General features: G+C 47.7%; 1 protein-coding gene across 4 annotated transcripts in view; it reads left to right on the top strand.

Annotated features, from left to right (window-relative positions):
* TOX2 (TOX high mobility group box family member 2) overlaps window positions 1-13,458 on the top strand; it is a 272,741-nt gene that overhangs the window by 132,199 nt on the left and 127,084 nt on the right. For all 4 annotated transcript variants that reach the window (XM_029070764.2, XM_029070759.2, XM_029070761.2 and 1 more), the window contains exon 2: window positions 146-211. In XM_029070764.2, coding sequence (XP_028926597.1) covers window positions 146-211 — 66 coding nt within the window. The remainder of the gene's footprint in view (window positions 1-145; window positions 212-13,458) is intronic.

Raw genomic sequence — 13,458 nt, 5'->3', positions numbered from 1 at the left:
GAAGGAAAAAGGAAATGGCTCTCGCCTGGGCAGACAAGGTGTGGGGAGGGGATTGGAAGTGCTAATTCAGGTCAAGAGGGCTTTGTCTGGACAAACGTGAGCGGGACGCCATTTTAATAAAAGTGATTTCTCTCTATTTTTCCAGTTTGATGGGGAGAACATGTACATGGGAATGAATGACAATAACCAAGAGTTCCTATCGGCCAATCAGGTAAGTGTCCTTCAACAGCTCTGAGGACCGAATCTGGTCAAAACAATGGGGAGGGGATGACAGAGGATGGGTCAGAAATCAGTTTCTGCCTCAATCTAGGAGGCCGTTTTACACTACAGTGGAGCAGCGGCGTGGGAGGGGGTGGGAGAGAAGCATTTCCATTTTTAAAGGCACCAGATTGTAGTGGTGGGAGTTTGGGGTTGGCGGGGGAGTGTGGTCAGAGAGTGCACTTTGGAAGAATCTGGGACCCACCCAGGCCGTTCAGGGTAAGGTCTTATGCCGCAGGCATGGGAAGATGAAACAGAAGATTGGATATTTTCCATAAATCAACTCCTAGTTTACTTTTGGCTCCCAGAGTAACTGAATATTTAATAGTAACAGGGAACAGGCCTCCCCGGGCTGGTCCAGAATGGAAGTATTGAACTCCCTCCCCTTGGCATCCCACTGCGATCACCCATGGATGCCCAAACCGTTGAGCTGTGGAAGAGAAGGGGGGGGGGGGGTGCCTATTGGCAGGGTATCGGAGCAACCTGCCTGAGATGGGCGTGGCTGCTGAAAGGGCGGGTTTGGTGGGTAACACAGGAACCACTATCCTTGCAAAGTGGTTCTGAGACTTACAGAGACTTTTTTATGGTATTTCTTAAGCGCTTACTATGTGGTAGGCATTATGCTCAGTTCTGGGCACGGTACTAAGAGCTGGGCATTAAACTAAGACATTAGAAAGAGTCAGCTGTCTGGGAAGATCCCTGTTTGCTCCAGTTAGGGGAAGCAGCCTGGCCTAGTGGATAGAGCCTGGGCCTACAAGTCAGAAGAATCTGGGCTCCACCACCTGTCTGCTGTGTGACCTTGGGCTAGTCATTTAACTTCTCTGTTTCTCCGTTCCCTCATCTGTTAGATGGGAATGAAGATTGTGAGCCCCATGTGGGAAAGAGACTGCATTCAACCCGATTAGCTTGTATTTACCCCGGTGCTTAGTACAGTGCCTGGTACATAGTAAGCGCTTGACAGATACCATTAAAAAAAAGTCAAGTCCCTTCCTGTGAGAATCCCTCCCTCCCTATAGCCCCTAACTAAGTTGTTGAGGTGATGCCTTGTGCCTGCAATGATCCAGAAAGCCCAGAACTGGCACTTGGGGTACCCAAGTGTCTGTCCCCAGCCGCTTCCCAGGATAGCATTCTCCACACCAGAATTCCCTTCCCCCCCCCTTTCCTCATTTTCCCACATTCCACATTCCCACTTAGAGAAGTGGGTTTACTCCCAGCTGCAAATCCATGGCAGAGGGAATTCTGAGAAAGTCCTCAGCCAATAGGAAAGCAAGTCGGAGGAGGAGTGCAGGAGGGTGGAGCCCTGGAAGGGCAGTGAATCATGAATGTTTCCAAGCCAATTCACACCAACCAGGTCTTTGGGAGGGCCCATTTCCTGCGGCTACCATGCTGAGATCGCCCAGGTATTCTTTCTGAATGGATGTTCAGTAGAGTAATGAGGGCAAGGCAGAATTATCCGACAGTGGTTGAATTCTCTAGAGGACTTTGGTAGTGTAGATATCCCCGCCCTGCTTCCCTCTCCCCTTGTTCGGGATCAGGGAGAGTGCTGACTCCGGGGGAGATTTGAGTTCTTTATGGCCCGGCATCATCCAGGAGGAGAAACCTGCCTATTGTCTCCTCAACAACAGGGCTTGGTTTTTTGTTGTTTTTTTTAAAAAAAAGATTCCCCTAGGAAAAGTCCGCTAAGCTCATTTGTGTTTCAAATTCAGTGAAAAGAACTTTGAAAAGGGGTCCAGGTCCTAGCAGGCCAACATGTATACACAGTCACCTCATCCAAGCCCTTTAAAATTTCACCTATTGCCATTTCCTGGGTACCTTGTGGTCCAGAGTTCAGAAACCTTAGGAGAGTGCCCTGACAATCGTTTCAGCTACCTGATTTTCCTACCCGATCATCCTCACTCTCCCAAATCAACACCACACCGCCCGCCCTCCTCCCCCTCACCCACCACCACCTTTTTCTTCATTTTCAAAATCCCTTCACCATCTCTGGGAATCCTGATAAAGGCAGCAGTCCAATATGGCAACCTAGATTAGAACTCAGTGGCGTAAAGACCTGGCAGTGTTATTTCCCCAACTATGAGATTGTCAGATTCTGCAGGCAGAGAAGCGGCGGGGTCTAGTGGATAGAGCACGGACCTGGGAGTCGGAGGACCTGGGTTTTACTCCCGGCTCTGCCGCTTGTCTGCTGTGTGATCTTGGAAAGGTCACTTCACTTCTCTGGGGCTCAGTTATCTCATCTGTAAAATGGGGATTTAATGAATCTTCTCCCTCCCCCTTAGACTGTGAGCCACAGGTGGAACAGGGACTGTGTCCAACCTGATTATCTTGTATCCAGCCTGGTGGTTAGTACCGGTACTTGGCACATAATAAGTGCGTAACGTCACAATTAGTATTATGATTATTATTTAACAGGCTCAGAGACAGGTGGAACTGTAAGCTCACTGTGGGCAGAGAATGTGTCTGTTTATTGCTATATTGTACTCTCCCAAGTGCTTAGTACAGTGCTCTGCACACAGTAAGCACTCAATAAATAGGATGAACTGACTGACCAACTGATTGGGAGCCTCTGGGGCCAAAACCTCAGTCACTTCTGTTGCTGATTCGCTCTTGTGAATCACTCCCGGAGCCAGTCACTCTGGTTGGATCCGTCCCGTGGTCCAGATTTTGCTTACCTTAGATGTCCAGTCTAAGGGGGAGGGAGAACAGGTAATCTCCATTTTACAGATGAGGAAATTGAGGCACAGGGAAGTTAAGTAACCAGCTGAAATTCACAGAGCAGGCAAGAGGTGGAGTCCGGATTAGAACTCACATCCTCTGACTCCCAGGCCCCTACTCTTTCCTCTAGGCCACCCCGTCCCTGCTGAAGATGCAAAAAACAAGTCCCGATCACCGTGACCCCCAAGAATGGACAGGCCCAGAGTAGATTGCATTGAGCGGGCAGGCTCAGGGGTGATCGCAGTGCACGGGCAGGCTCAGAGATGATTGCAGTGCGTGGGCAGGCTTAAAGGTGATTGCAGTGAGCGGGCAGTCACCGAGGGACTTGCAGTGAGCAGGTAGACAGCGAGGGAATTGCAGTGAGCGTTTAGGCACCGAGGGGATTGCAGTGAATGGGTAGGCCCAGAGAAGATTGCATTGAGCGGACAGTCACGCTTAGAGCATCTGTAGCAGGGTGAGAGCCACCAGGTAAGAGACATTGCGGGTGGAAAGGCAGCCACTTCCACCTCCTAAACCCCTTCCCACTTCCTCATGATGGGTGGGCAGGGTATGTGTCTATTTATTGTTACATTGTACCCTCCGTAGCACTTAGTACATTGCTTTGCACACAGTAAGCACTCAGTAAATACAAATGTCAATGAATGAATGAATGAATGAATGAATGAATGAAAGGCACCAGGTTGTGAGGATGTCGACAAGCAGCCCACCGACCCAAATGATTGCCCACCCTGCGGGAGATCCTAAAATTTCCAAAACATATGGAGTCCTACTCTCTAGTTGAAAGAAAAAATGTTAATTGATATTTGGTAAGTTCCAATTAAATGTCACTCAAGAATCGCATTTATGGTTAACAGACCTCGTCCCCACTGTGGGAACAGTGTGAGGATTTTGAGGAGTAAAATTGCTAGAGGGTGCTGATAAGAGAGGCTCCCTAGTAATAATAATAGTTATAGTATCTGTTAAGCGCTTACTAGGAGCCAGGCACTGTCCTAAGCGCCCGAGTAGATACAAAGTAGTAGATGCCTGTGGCGATATGAAAATAAAGAGACATTGTCGGCACTTTAAAACTCTTAAAAAAAATAACTGCCTTCCAGGTTTGCAGAGATCTGCACAGAAAAGAGCCGGCGAAGAAACCAAAACCTCAGAACTTTAAAAATAAGCCCAAAGCTACCGGCGTGTACATTTGACATGTACATATAGAGTCATACGTGCCCACCCCCTCACCTTCCCCACCACAGACTTCTCAGACCCCACAGATTCCACATAAAGGCTGCTTCCACTTGGGCTCTCCTCAGACAGCTACAGGAAAGGGCTGCCACGGTCCATGGGACCAGAGGGAATCCCCATTAATCCCAGATTTAAACCATATCAGGGAAAAACCAGCTTTCACTGCCACATTTCCCATACAGTCATTTCTAGGGTCTCAAGTTCTGTCATGACTCGATGTGGATAGAAAACACGCTCTTCCCACAACACCAGACTGTTCTGGCCACAGCCCAATGCACAGTCAACCAATCAATCAGTTGCATTTATTGAACGCTTACTGTGCGCAGAGCATTTTACTGAGCGCTCGGGAGATATAAAATAGCAGAGTTGGTAGGCGTATTTCTTACCTACAACGAGCTTACAGTCTAGAAGTTGGCACAAGTATCTTTGGTGTAGAAAGACCCAGTTGTGGGCGGGTCCGGGGTGTTGGGTGTAGAGTAAGGTGGCTGTTGGGTACTGGAGAGAACTCTGGGTCTGTGTTGGCAACTTTACAGGATTTAATATAGGCAAATAACCATGAGGGGCAAGGGTGGAGACCGACCTGCCAGGGGTGGACATTACAATAATGTAGGGATTTGTTTCAAAAAATGTGGGCTATCGTGGTATCTTTACACTGTCGATTCCCGGCCCTTCATTTCCATTAATTAATGATGACTAGTGCCTGTTGTTTCCATAAAGTGGAAGTCTTCAAGAATGCAACTGCCATGGTACGGCAATAACGAGTGGTCTTGATACCAATGGTTTATATTCCTTTTTCCCTCCCTGGCTCCCCTCCACCCACAACTCACTTTCTCAGACCCTTTCTGCTTTTTTGAGCGTGTGTCCAAATCTCCTTCCTGCCTCCCAGTTTGTACTTCTCTACCCCCCCAACATCCCCTAGACCTGCATTTCCCTGCTCCTTCATTGATGACTCTGAGGATCCGATTCTTCTCCGCTGTTCTTTCTCCCCAGTTCCTACCTTCTCCTTTCTCTGTGCTTTGCACACAGTAAGCGCTCAATGAATACGACTGAATGAATACTCCCAGCCCTCCCGCCCGCCCATTTCCTGGCTCGGTAGAAACCCTTGAGAACTTCGGGGTCTTCCCCAAGCGGTGCCTGATTCTCACTCTGGTAGGGAAGCAGCATGGCCTAGTGGCAAGAGCACAGATCTTGGAGTCAGAGGACCTGGGTCCTGATCTCGGCTCCGCCAGCTGTCTGCTGTGTGACGGTGTGACGGTGGGCAAGTTGCTGCACTTCTCTGTGCCTCGGTTAAATGGGAATTAAAGACTGTGAGCTCTGTGTGGGGCAGGGACTGTGTCCAATCTGGTGGACGGTGGGCAAGTTGCTGCACTTCTCTGTGCCTCGGTTAAATGGGAATTAAAGACTGTGAGCTCTGTGTGGGGCAGGGACTGTGTCCAATCTGGTTAGCTACCCTAGCTACCCCTTAGCCCAGTGCCTGGCACGTAGTAAGCACATGACATATACCATTGAAAAAAAACAGACCCCAAAACAGAACTGTGTTCTACTCTGTAGACCTGCCAGCAAATTCCTAATCATGCAGCCTTCTCTCTGCCTGTGCTCACTCTAAAGCTGCCACGAATGGACCCAGCAGTCAATCAGTCAATGGTATTGATTAAGCACTACCCCAGTGCTTACTCAGGTGCCTGGCATGATAATATATATATATATATATATATATATACCTGCCTTTGTGTAAAAAGATGTGCCCCTGGTACTTTACAAAATTCACAGGGCTAAAGAGAGAATGGAGAAACTAAGCCAGAGAAAAAAATCCACCCCACCGAGAACCAAGTGTTTTAGTGAACAATGTCTGTAGTCCGGAACCTCTAATCTGTAAACTCACTGCGGGCAGGAAATGAGTCTGTTTATTATTTTATTGTACTCTCCCAAGCACTTAGTCCAGTGCTTTGCACTCAGTAAGTGCTCGATAAATACAACCGAATGAACGGTCGAGAAGTATTCCCTTTGAACGGCCAAGTTTCGGCAAGGGGTGGCTATTGAGAGCAGAAAGACTGGAAGGAGAGCAGTCAGGTTAGATGAAGAGTGCGTCTGACTAGCATGGGAAAGATCAGAAATGTCATTTCTCAAAGAGATAATTCCAAGGCATGTGGGTAAAAAAAATTTACAAATTAATCACAGACTTCATAATTAGCAGGCTTGTTTGTTTCTCTCTCACCCGAGTATGCTCAAACACAGAATTTTGGTGTGTGTTTTTTTCATATGCACAGCTGCAAATTGACTCAGAAGCGGTGTCCCCAGGAGGTTGCCAGTTGTAGGAGTGATTGCGCTCCAGTTTGAATCGATCACCGTGGCTATCGAGCCCCCGCTGGGTGCAGGGCACTGTACCGAGAGCACTGGAATAATAATAATAATGATTGTGGTATTTGTTAGGCACTTAGTATATGCCAGAAATTGTACTAAGCGCTGGGGTGGATAAAGCAAATCGGGTTGGACCCAATCCCTGTCCCACGAGGGGCTCACGTCACCATCCCCATTTTGCAGATGAGGTAACTGAGGCGCAGAGAAGTAAAATGGCTTGCCCAAGGTCACACGGCAGACACGTGGCGGAGCTGGGATTAGAACCCATGACCTTCAGAAGCACGGGACACGGTCGGATCCTGCCCTCTAGGGGCTTGCAAGCTAACGAATCGCCATTCGAGAAAGATCCACAACTACCATCACCCTTTCTGGCCGGTCGTGGGGTTCAACTTTTGTGAGGGGGTGGGGCGATGAGCTCATTATCCCAGCCGCAAGTACCGGTCAGGCTTCCTGGACACCAGATCAGGGGGCGGTTCAATCAATCAATCAGTGGTATTTATGTGCAGAGCACTGTACTAAGAGCTTGGGAGAGGACAACAGAATTAGCCGACACGTTTTTTGCTTTTTTCTGTGGTATTTGTTAAGCACTTACTATGTGCCAGGTATTGTTCTAGATGTTAGAAGAGGACACTGAGGCACAGAGAAGTGAAGTGACTTGCCCAGGATCACGCAGCAGACACGTGGTAAAGGCGGGATTAGAACACAGAACCTTCTGGCTCCCAGGCCCATGCTCTAATCATCAAGCCTTACCGCTTCTCGTTCCCTGCCCATAACAGCTGAGACTGTGAGCCCTATGTGGGCCCGCGCCTGGGTCCAACCTGATTTTCTTGCGTCTACCCCCGCTCTTAGTACAGTACCTGACCCATAGTCAACACTTGAGAAATAACACAATTATTCATTCGTTCAATTGTATTTATTGAGCGCTCACTCTGTGCAGAGCACTGTACTAAGTGCTCGGAGAGTACAGTACAACAGTAAACAGACACATTCCCTGCCCATAGCGAGCTTACATTATGATTATCATTTTTATTACTATTATTATTATCATTCCAATCCCGTGGGCCGACCCCCACCTCTCGCCCAGCGCGGTTGGGGTGGAATGTTTAACTAAATCCATCAGGTCTCATGCCTCTGGGAAAACCTTTGCCCCGGTGCAGGCGGGGCTGCTAATGGGGACCGTCTTTCCTGCTCCATCCTTCCCTCGCACACCTGCTCTTTGCTTTCTGTTTACTCTGCCCTGTAGCTTTGCCCAGCGAGGGATTTTATGGGCTAGCCATAAACAAGTATTAGACCCAGTTGGAGAGCTGACAGGGGTGCAGAGTTGAAATTCACTTTCGGGAATAGCGTACGGAAGCGCTTTGTGCTCTTTCAGAACGAGAGGGTTTTGATTTTTAGGAAAGTTTCCCTTGAGAAACAGCACCCTGTCACCGTCGCCGCCCATTTTCCATGCCACCCCTCTGCTGAGCCTTCAGTCAGTCAGGCGTATTTATCGAGCGCTTACTGTCTACAGAGCACTATACTAAGCGCTTGGGAGAGTACAATTTAACAATAAACAGACACGTTCCCTGCCTACAGTGAGTTTACAGTTTCATTTCCCCAACTCCCACTCCCTTCTGCATTGCCCCAGCAATTGAATTTGCACCCTACGTTCAACCCCCCAGCACTTATGTACGTAGTCAATTGAGAGGCAGTGTGGCGCAGTGGATAGAGCACGGGCCTGAAAGTCAGAAGGACCTGAGTTCTGATCCCGGGTCTGCTACGTGTCTGCCGTTTGATGTTGGGCAAGTCACTTAACTTCTGGGAATGTGTCTGTTATAGTGTACTCTCCCAAGCACTTAGCATAGGACTCTGCAGACAGTAAGGGCTCACTAAATACAATTAATAATGTTGGTTATTGTTAAGCGCCTACTACGTGCAGAGCACTGTTCTAAGCGCTGGGGTAGATACAGCGTCATCAGGTTGTCCCACGTGAGGCTCACAGACAATCCCCATTTTACAGATGAGGGAACTGAGGCACAGAGAAGTGAAGTGACTTGCCCGCAGTCACACAGCTGACAAGTGGCAGTGCCGGGAATTGAACCCATGACCTCTGACTCCCAAGCCCGGGTTCTTTCCACTGAGCCACGCTGCTTCTTCAAATACAAAAATACAATTTCAAATACTAAATACAATTGCGAGATTGATTGATTCTCTGTGCCTCAGTTACCTCATCTATAAAATAGGGATTAAGACTGTGAACGCTACGTGGGATAGGGACTGTGTCCAAACTGATTAACTTGTATCTGCCCCAGCACTTAATACTGTGCTTAACACATAGTAAGCACTTAACAAATACCATTTTTAAAAAAGCCTAAATTTATTTAATGTCTGTCTCCCCCTCTAGATTGTAAGCTCTTTGCGGGCAGGGAGCGTGTCTCCCAACTGGGTGCTCTCCCCAGAGCTCTGCACACAGTAAGCACTCAATAAATATGATCGAGTGATTGTTCAGTTGATTGATTCGTGGTTCCCACAGCAAGGATGCGGGGCGAGATTTTCCCGCTGCAAGCAGCGAGCCGTGCAGAGGGTAGGGGCACTACAGGACGGGATCTTTGGGAGGAACAAAAGAGGTGAAAGTAAACCTAACAGTAGAGTGAAGATTTCCTCTTCCTCCCCACCCCCAACCCACACCTTTCCTTCTACCCAGTTGCCCGTTGGCCATTCGCCCGTCCGCTGCTAGCCCGGTTTAAGAGGTTTGGTTACGTATGCCTCCTCTCTTCACCAGGTTTAAACAATCACACATTCTTTAAAAAATGGTACTTTGTAAAGCAATTACTGTGTACCAAGCACTGTGCTTAGCACCGGGGTAGATGCGAGCTAATCAGGTTGGACTCAGTCCCATGGGGCTCACAGTCTTAATCCCCATTTTACAGATGAGGGAACTAAGGATTTGCACTTCACCGGTGAAGTGACTTGCCCAAGGTCGCACAGCAGACAAGTGATGGAGCGGGTATGAGAACCCAGGTCCTCTGTGGTTTCTCTGGTGTCTACCCTTTCCTCTCAATCTTCCCAGCCAAATTCCTGCTTTTATTCCTCTCACTCCCGGAAAAGGCAGCTTGATCTAGTGAAAGCATCTGGGATTCAGGACATCTCGGTTCTAGCCCTAGCTCTACCAATGATCTGCTGTGTGATTTTGCGTGAAGTCACCTAACCTCTCTGGGCCTCGGTTTTCTCTTTGATAACATGGAGTGATTAGTTCCTCTTCGGTTGGCTTTGAGGGTCAAATGAAATAACTGATATGAAAGCGCTTTGGAAAATTGATAACTCTTTACAGAGTCAAGTGATTTTTATTCTCACAGGCCTCCGCTCCGACTAATGTAAATGTCACTCCCCAAGTGATATTCGCTAACGAGTGTTCAGTCCCCATTCCTTTTCAGCTCAAAGTCTAACCTTTTCGATGTATTCAGCCTCCTCCTCCCGGACTCTTCCTTCCAGCTCTCCTTCCCTCTCCATCTACCACCTTTCTCCCCCTCGGATCTCCTCAGTTCATCCACCCGCCCTTTTCCCTCCCCACTTCCCCCTACTCTTCCATCCACTCACATGGGAAAACTGCTCCTTCTGTCACAGTGACAATAATTGTGGTATTTGGTAAATGCTTATTATGCGCATTAAGACTGGGTAGTAGAAGGTAATCAGGTCAGACACAATTCCTGCCCAACGTGGGGCTCATAGTCGAAGGGGGAAGATGACTGTTATTTTGTACTTTCCCAAGGACTTAGTACAGTGCTCTGCAGACGGTAAGCACTCAATAATTACAATTGAATGAATTAATGAACGGGATTTAACTCCCAGTCTCCCTGTCGGAACGCCCTATCTTCACCTTTAGGGTCCTGACTCCAGCTGTTCACCTCATTCCCTTTTCTCTCCCGACATTGACGATTATTCTCACACCATCAGACTCACCTGGCCAGGTGAGTGGGAAGCAGCACGGCCTAGTGGATAGAGCACGGGCCTGGGAGTCAGAAGGTCATGGGCTCTAATACCAGCTCCACCACTTGTCTGCTGTGTGACCTTGGACAAGTCACTTCACTTCTCCCGTCCTCAGTTATCTTATTTGGAAAATGGGGGTCAAGACTATGAGCCCCACTTGGGACAGGGACTGTGTCCAACCCAATTTGCTTGTATCCACCCCAGCGCTGACTACAGTGCCTGGCACATAGTAAGCGCTTAACAAGCATCTAAATAAAATAAATAAAGCTAATCTAGTGGGAGAGACAGAGAGTAAAATAAATTCCAGATTGGGGAAAGGGGCAGAATATAAGGATCTGTACATAAGTGCTGTGGGCAGGGTCCGTATGAAACCCAAAACAAGGCCAGAGGGCCCCCAAAAAACTGTAAAATCTTCATTTTTAATGGTATTTGTTAAGCACTTACTATTTGCCAGGTGCCGGACTAAGCACCGGGGTAGATGTAAGATAATCGGTCTGGACACAGGTAACCTCTCTACTAACTCTGTTGTACTGTTCTCTCCAGGGCCCGTAGAACAGTGCTCTGCACACAGTAAGAGCTCAGTACATACCATTGATGATTGAAAAGTGGAGCATTTATGGAAACATTCAATGGAAGAAAATTTGTGTCCAAGGCATGGAAGGTTGAGGTTTAGGGAAGTTAGCCTAGCTGTGAGAACTGAAAAAGAGAAGTTAATGAAGCCAGGGACAAAGGCCTCCCCTTGACATTAATCAATCAATGATTATTTATTAAGCACTTACAGAGTGCAGAGAACCAAACTAAGCCCTTGGGAGAGTACAGTGTAACAATATAAAGGACTCATTCCCTCCCGCAACTGCATTTTCCCCCATCACATCGTAGTCTAGCTAAATGGGCACGCGGTGTGGGCAGGATCTTCCCCACCAGGATTCTAGCTGAAATGCTGAGTGGAAGCACATGTTTTGAAAGAATTGACTGTACCGTATTTTTTATCATTGTTATTAATTTTTACGGCATTTGTTCAACACTCTGTGTGCTTACTGGGGTAGATACAAGCTAATCAGTTTGAACACAGTCCATGTCCTACATGGGGCTCGCAGCCTTCATCCCCATTTTACAGATGAAGTAACTGAGTCCCAGAGAAGTTGAAGTGACTTGCTCAAGGTCACACTGCAGACAAGTGGTGGAGCCGGGACCAGAACCCAGGTCCTTCTAACTCCCAGGCCCTTGCTCTAGCCACCAGACCATGCTGCTCCTCTCTCTTTTCTAGTGAAGACTTGCATGGCTGGGTAAGGGACATTGCCCTTCGCCACTAGCTTCAACTTTGTGAAAGAGTAGTATGGCGGTGTTATGCACACCGTGAAATTGGTTGCTGTGAGTCCTTCGGCTGGAAGGTAAGGCCCTTTGGAAACTGTCTTGGTCCTCTCAAGCCAATAGGTTCTATTCCAGGCCTCACCACATGTCTGCTTTCTGACCTTGGGCAAGCCACTTAACGTCTTTGGGCCTCAGTTACCTCATCTGTAAAATGGGGATTAAGAGCTGAGCCCCATATTCATTCAGTTGTATTTATTGAGCGCTTACTGTGTGCAGAGCACTGTACTGAGCTCTTGGAATGTACAATTTGGCAATAGATAGAGACAAAAATGGGCTCACAGTCTAGAAGGGGGAGACAGACCGTATGTCCCATATGGGACAGGACTGTGTCCAACCTGATTAACTTGTATCTAGCCCAGGGCTTAGAACAGTGCCTGACAGTAGTAAACACTTAACAAGTACCATATTTTTTTAAAGGAGTCAGTAAAACACAGAGCGTAGAATTGGGCTCCCTTCAGGCTTTGAGTAATTACTTGTTGATTAATGAATTGACATTTGCCTAACGAAACAGCTCCCTAGAGGCCTAAAGAGTCACTGTGGCCCTCCAAGTGGGTAGAGTTACTTTTAGCAAAGAGTTTAGGTCAAGCGAGGAGAAGAAGGTGCGACTATGGACACTTCTCTTCTGAGCTTTCTTTACAGTCTCTTTCTCTCTCTACTGTGAGTATTCCCATGTAGCGATATCATTTTTTAAGCCATTTTTTCTACTGCGTGACCTTCACTTCTCTGGCCTCCGTTAACAGATCTGTTAAATGCAGAGTAAGACTGTGAGCCCCAAGTGGGACATGGACTGATTAGCTCGTCTCTACCCCAGCACTTAGTACAGTTTCTGACACGTAATGCCTGCTCAACAAATGATGTTTTTTTAAAAAATAGTTCTTACTACTTGCTGAGCACTGGGATAAATTTGAGGTTATGAAATTGGACTCATTTCCAGTGCCACCCAATGCTCACAGGTTTATCAGTTTCCAGATGGGTACACTGAGGCCCAGAGAGCTTGAGTGACCTGCTCAAGGTCACACAGCAGACCAGTGGAAGAGCTGAGGTTCGAACTTGGGTCTCCCGATTTCCAGTCCTGTGCTCTTTCCCCTATGCCACACCACCTCCACTAATGGAGAGAAAAACCTCGTTTTTACCAAGATCTTGGAAGGCAGTTTTCTTCTTCTTTCTTTGCCCCTGAAATGGCTGTTGGTTGGGTGGAACGTTGCTCCTCCTTTCCCAGCATTCTGTCCCTTGTGTCTCCAATCGGCACCCTTGTTGACTTTTCCATTATTGCTTGTTTATAGAACCCCATTTTATTACAGTGACCTTGACATCATGGCTAAGAGCGGTGCTGTTTTATTAACGAAAATGTTCCAGGTATTATTTAGTACTTACTAAGCCTGCCATACACCCAATCGAGCACATTAAATAGAAAGAAGACTTTCCAAATCTCATTTTCCATCCATCTGGTGTCTTTCCTTGGGGCATTTCACGGAACGGGAATATTAGAATAACGCTCGGGTCCCGTGTGCCACAGACCTATTCAAAACGACGAAGTTTGAGAGGTGAACAAAGTACTCTCAGCTT

The sequence above is a fragment of the Ornithorhynchus anatinus genome, chromosome 8 (genome assembly GCF_004115215.2).
Source record: "Ornithorhynchus anatinus isolate Pmale09 chromosome 8, mOrnAna1.pri.v4, whole genome shotgun sequence".
In the NCBI taxonomy this organism is placed as follows: domain Eukaryota; kingdom Metazoa; phylum Chordata; class Mammalia; order Monotremata; family Ornithorhynchidae; genus Ornithorhynchus; species Ornithorhynchus anatinus.
This window is presented reverse-complemented; position numbering and strand designations above follow the sequence as displayed.